At 39.4% G+C, this 5,976-nt stretch overlaps 1 protein-coding gene across 1 annotated transcript; it reads right to left on the bottom strand.

The window, feature by feature from the left end:
* Nucleotides 1–340: 340 nt before the first annotated feature.
* On the bottom strand, nucleotides 341–3,724 carry LOC129808142 (centrosomal and chromosomal factor). Its single transcript, XM_055857899.1, has one exon. It carries the CDS (start codon nucleotides 2,343–2,345, stop codon nucleotides 1,260–1,262), a length of 1,086 nt encoding a protein of 361 aa, XP_055713874.1. The 5' UTR covers nucleotides 2,346–3,724; the 3' UTR covers nucleotides 341–1,259.
* Nucleotides 3,725–5,976: the final 2,252 nt, after the last annotated feature.

Genomic DNA, 5,976 nt, shown 5'->3' on the forward strand with positions numbered 1-5,976 from the left:
TGTAGGAGACACAGAAGAAGAGATTGTAATTGCGCAAAACACGAAAGTAATTAAAGCCATCAAACAAGAATAAAATGAATAGAATAAGGAAATTTACCATTGTCATTTGATGCCAACGCGCGATGTTCGATGACGACGTTGATCTTCAAAGTGAATGCCTCGCGCTTTTTTTTTAATAGCAAAGTCGAGTCGAATGCAAGCGCAACATCAAAACTTGTACGTGGCAGAGTGCAAAATTGTGTGTGGGTGGAGCATAAAAGAAAGAAACCCGAAAGAAACGATAAATTCCACATGCGGCCCAGCTGACCCCGTGTAGAGCGTCAAATAAGAAACAATGTAATTATTGGATGACGTTAAATACATCAACTTTTATATTTATTTTCACTTTTCTCACAGTTAAATTATCATCTTTGGACATGATAAGAAATTTTTTTTTCATTCTCCTCGCTATTCTTTCATACTTTCATCATGTTTTTTCTTTCTTTCTGTATTCAACCTTATTACAAAAGAAATTTAACACAATTTTGTCGGGTGTTTTAAACCTCAGAAAAAAAAATGAGTTATACTTTTGCTTGCAATTGGTTATGGGATGTGTAGGTAGGGGTCCTATGTCTCAGAAACAAAAAAAAAAGATCAAAATTAAGTTCTGTAATTCAAGAGATTATCTGAATGCAATTTTTCATGTTTAGTTTTTTTTCTTTTCCTTTTCGAAAATTGTGTAGTTATTTTTTTTTCTCTGCAGCAATGACAAGTCTCACTAGCAATTAATCAATTTTTTTTCTTTAATGAATTTCAATGATTGGAATTAATTAATCTACTATCACATTTAAATGCAACGGAAAGGTTGCTTCATGTAAGACACAAATAAAAACAGATTTTTGTCGCGGTCTATATAATCATAATCATATATATGTTTTTTTTTCTTTTCCTTGAAAGATATATAGTTTCATATTCTACTTAATTATTTTTTGTTGAAATTTTTATGTGGTTTTTCATTCAATATTTTTTTTTCTTTTTACTTTACTCTGCTCCATCTTCTTTTACCTTGCATCTATTTTTTTTTGCTCTCTTTCCGCCTCTTATGCATATTACTTTTTTTTCATTAAATATTTTTTTCATTTATATGTAGGGTTTTTTTATATATAGATTTTTTTTAGTAGTAGTCCAGTTTTCATTCTTGTTTTCTTCTTACTTCATGTTATAAGGGTTTAATTTTTTTTTGTTGTTGTATTTAGTAGAGATTTTGGGTCTTACTAAGATCACACATTATAGCACGTCACTTGCTGCATTTGGGGGAATGCTGAAGCGGTCAGTTGCGGAAAGGTGGAGCTGACCGAGCCTGTGGCCATCATGTAGGGGTGCAGTCGATGTGCTCTCAAGTATTGTCTGTATTTGCCACTGAGAATGTGCTTATCGTCATTGCGTGGTGCAATGACGGGGGTGGCATCGGGACCAGCTTGGTAGTCCCTGGGTATGGCCGCCATGGGGCTCCGTTCGGGTTCCCACCTCCCAGATGCCGCTAGACTGTCACTATTTGTGGTACTGTACATACCACAGCCCCCAGACAGCATCGCATCCCTCTTCCCCACCGGTTTACTGTACATCGACTGACCTGTCATGTTGACTGATCCAGGTATGCCCACCAGGCCCGACATGGACGCCGTGGACGCCACAGTGGCAGACATGTGATTCCACGACGCCGTCGATGAGCCCCCATTCTGTACTTGGGGCTGCTGCTGCTGACTCGTCTGCTGCTGCCCACTGTGACTGTGAATGACGGCCCGACGGGCCTGTTCGATATACTGGGAATTGGTGGTCTGAGACTGCTGGCCGTTGCTCACGACCGGATACTGAGCCTGTTGGGACATCTGTGACATTTGCTGCTGCTGAATTTGCTGTGCCAGCTGATGCTGCAAATGTTGCTGGGTGTGATGGTGCTGTTGGGTATGATGGTGCTGGGGCACCTGAGACGACGTCCTAGTGGAGCGTCTCGTGGCTGTAGCGACGACTGGCGCCGCACCGGTGGTGATCACAGAGCCGGCGGCCGTTGTGGCATTTCGCGATGAATTTGGCATGTTATTGATGAAGGGACTCCGACGTTGGCTCTCCATCTTGCGAAAGTAGCAAGGATGGATCATCAGTAGTGGCTCAACGCGGGCACCGGCGGGTGGTTTAGCTGCATTCGGGAGTTCATACTCCACACTACAGTCAACATGCAGTGGTATACTGTAGTCCTTCTGTGGTGGAGCCCCCGATAGCCTATTTGACTGCTGCTGTTGATGGTGCTGTGTGACCCCCTGTCCACCACTGAGGTCATAGTTTCCATAACATGCTGCCATTGCCATCTTGGAGTTTTTTTTTCAATCACTCACTTATCCTTGACTTTCGAGTACACACAAATCCACTTGCCCAAAATCTTTATCTCCTTTGCTTTGGGCACACACTTCCTGCTAATTTTCTCAGCTATTGCGGTACACTTAGATTAAACATTAAGCACACTTATTAAACTCGTTTTACTTTTTGTTATTTCTTTTTTACAAAAAACAAAATCTTTCCGTGCGACTATTTCATTATTCTTCGTTTTCTTCTTTCTCTATACTTTTTTTTTATTAATATTATAAAAGTTGGCACTAATACGCTTTTTCCTTCTATAACTTTATAATCCAGATAAGTGATGTGTGAAGATGAGTATGCAATGTGTGTTGCATTAAATCCAAACACGACGATATGCGATGAGCCGGAAGTTGTCAGTTGAAAGTATAATCCTTGATTCCTTTTAGCTTGACTTAGATGTTGTGTGGATTTTGCACTAAAACACTGTTTTTTATTCTCGAAACTTTCTTTCGGTTATCTAACTTGATGTAGTTTTCATACACTATGTTTTAAAACTTGTGTTTTTTTCTCTTCCTTTAACTTTCTTTTCTAGTTGCTATTATTCAAGTATTATTACTAGTCAGTTATTAATCCTAGTGTAATTCAAGTAACAGGAACATTAATCCAAATATATCTATGTACAGATGAAGTAGAAAAGGGCATTGGCTGCAAGAACTCAGTCTTCGTTCAAAAGAGGGTGTATATGAGTGTGAATAGTTTTCATCGACACTATTTCGAGTTGTGGACTATTTTGTAAGTGTTCTTTCAGCTCAGTCTTCACGATACCACACCGTTCTTCACTTTTCGAATCTAGTTTCCCAGAAACTAAAATAAAACTTCAAACTTCTTTCCAACCACTTCACACTAAAGTCAATGTGTAATCCATATTATAGGGTTGGTTTATGGCTGGACACTCCAAGTTCCCTTTTTCTTTTCTTCCTGTTTGAAACTTGAAGGAAAGCGACGGCTTTCCTACGCGCACAAACTTCTCCGACAAAGAACGGAACGAAAGAAACGATATTAGTCTCTATCACTTTTACTTCCTTCTTTCTTCTTTCTCTCTCTCACTTTTTTTTTTTGCTTTTATTACTCTGAGATGCACTAGCTGAGCCTTCGAGCTCAAATTGTCTTCTCTTCTCGGGCTCTACGCCTCGACTAACGACCACCAACTGCTCAAACTCTCAGCTACCCAGCTCTCGCAGAGTTGACTGGCCGCAGTGGAGGGGCGTCGGCAGCTGTTCGGCTCACCGTCGGACGAGAAGGTTATCAACCACTGACTCTGGCGGTAGAGACTCAAAAGACAAAATGCAATGCCGACTGCGACGACGAGCAGCCGGGCTCTGTGTAATCTCAAATGTCGGTTTTCTTTTGTGCGGTAATTCTCTCGTCTAGCAGAGTCAGTCAGGGAATCCCTCGTCCACGGACAAATCGGCGTTTGAAAGTATGCTCGCAGAGCATGAAAATTGATGATTAAGCTCTCTCGTACTCTCGTACTCTCTCGCCATTTTCGGCACTTCCCCAACTTCAATCCCCACCTAAGACCGGTATTGAGTCGGCAATGTGCATGGTCATGCCCCTTCTTTATGGGGTTCTCACACTCCAAAGTCATGTAACACGAGAGACACAGATATGTCATAGCTACAGCCGACTGATATGTAGGACTGACCGCTGGGAACCCAGTAAGTAGGGATCCCCAGATGCATCTGGCCCAATTGCCTTCCGGTCTTAATCACCTCGCGAGCTGAGTCTCTTCCACGAACTGGCCATTTGTCATGACTTATCAGAAATACCGAATATCGGATAGTGGGTGTTTTGGGAGCTGGAGTATTTTATTGCCAAACTCGCAATACAAAATCGATTCTCACTTGGGATGAGGGAGCGATAGCGGTATGGGTGAACCATGATAAATATACACCGTTGTTATTCATCAGCAGCCACGTCGAACTACGCTTTATTACAGGAAATTACAGATATTGCCAACGGCTCAAAAGTTGGATCATTTTGAAAACTTTATTCTATGGTATCACAAATACGAATTTACTGGGGGAAACTGGGGCACCACCAAACACGAGGTACCACCAAACACTAATTTTTATTTCTAAACTACTTGGACTATCTTGACCATTCCTTCAGTGGACAAGTATCCCTATAGTGCTTAAAATTCCTATAGGTCTTATCCTCTGAAGTCGAATATCCAATTAAAAAATCGCAGTGTTTGGTGGTACCCCGTGTTTGGTGGTGCCCCAGTTTCCCCTACATCTTATGGTCTCCTTGTAGTTATATACCCAACATCACATAATATCATAATTTCACCAATTCCTCATTTCATTTTTTAATATTCTAGTTAAAGTAAGCATAATAATAAAATATTTTGTTTTCATGATCATTATTTAAAAAGTTCCAACAGATTCGTCAGGAAACAAAGTCATAGGGGAAAGTGACCATGCTTGATACGATCCAAGCTTGATAATAACTATTTTTTTCCTATGTTAATCAATAGTTATGACTCATCGCAATATATTTCAATAGCTGGTGCTAAGCCTCACATTTCCTAAAAAAAATTAGGATCCTAGCTCTTTTTTCCTAGTTTCAGGAAGCAAAAATCAAAAATAGGCCCAAAACTGTAATTTCGATACATGATATTTCATAAGTATTTCTTAATTAATGTCGCTGTTCAGGAAAACTACTATCATAGGCACATAGAGGGGTCATCAGTACTAATATTTATGTAAAAATATTTTTACTTGGTGGACACTGTTTTTGTGGGTGGTAACAAATTCATAAATTCTACTTGTGTCCATCCTATATTTTAAGAAGGGTCCATGAATGATAATTTTAATGTGGCAACTATATCATTAGATGTAATTATTTCATAATTACACATATTGCAATCCGCCAATTTTATCGACAATTGACATAATCTTCAACCCTGTTGCCTGAATTTTAAGGTTGCAGAATGACATTTTCACGGACTCAAAGTGAAAAAATGGTTTTCGCTAGCGCCCTAATGTCATAAAAACATGGCTCAGAAAAATTACATAAAAGTGATTTTAAAACTAATAACCAGTCATATAAACGATTTAAGCAGATAGATTAGAATTCCGTCTAAATATTGATGTGCAATTTTTTGTATCCGGTGAATTTTTTGCAGTGAAAATGGGCCTCCGAATTGTCGAATCAATTATTATACAGGAAGACCCCGGACCCAACTTGTATAAAAATCGCTACTGAATTTCTATTTTCTTCTTGAGGAAAATCTAAGGATTTCCAGGAACTATTTGAGGTTGGATTATGAACCTAATAAGTGAGACATTTTTTGTCATAGTGGAAGAATCGCTTCGGTTTGTGTGTTAATCAGAAAATAATCACAAACCTTGGACATCATTTTACAGTATCAAGCATGGTCACTTTCCCCTAATCTAAATCGGAAATGGAATTATAGACCTGGGGCATAAACGATCTTCGCCCCTATGGTTCACCAATGTAACTCAACTTTTCATAAGTCTTAAAGGAGGGTTTATCTAACAGATTTGGAAAAATCGCTGGAATTGCGCTGCAGAAAACAGAAGTTTTCAAGAACTGAACTAAACTTTTAGTTTGAAG

This window comes from Phlebotomus papatasi, chromosome 3 (genome assembly GCF_024763615.1).
Source record: "Phlebotomus papatasi isolate M1 chromosome 3, Ppap_2.1, whole genome shotgun sequence".
Lineage (NCBI taxonomy): Eukaryota > Metazoa > Arthropoda > Insecta > Diptera > Psychodidae > Phlebotomus > Phlebotomus papatasi.

What these genes read in the sequence shown, in the direction of transcription:
- LOC129808142 (XM_055857899.1), bottom strand. Translation starts at nt 2,345, where the DNA reads ATGGCAATGGCAGCATGTTATGGAAACTATGACCTCAGTGGTGGACAG.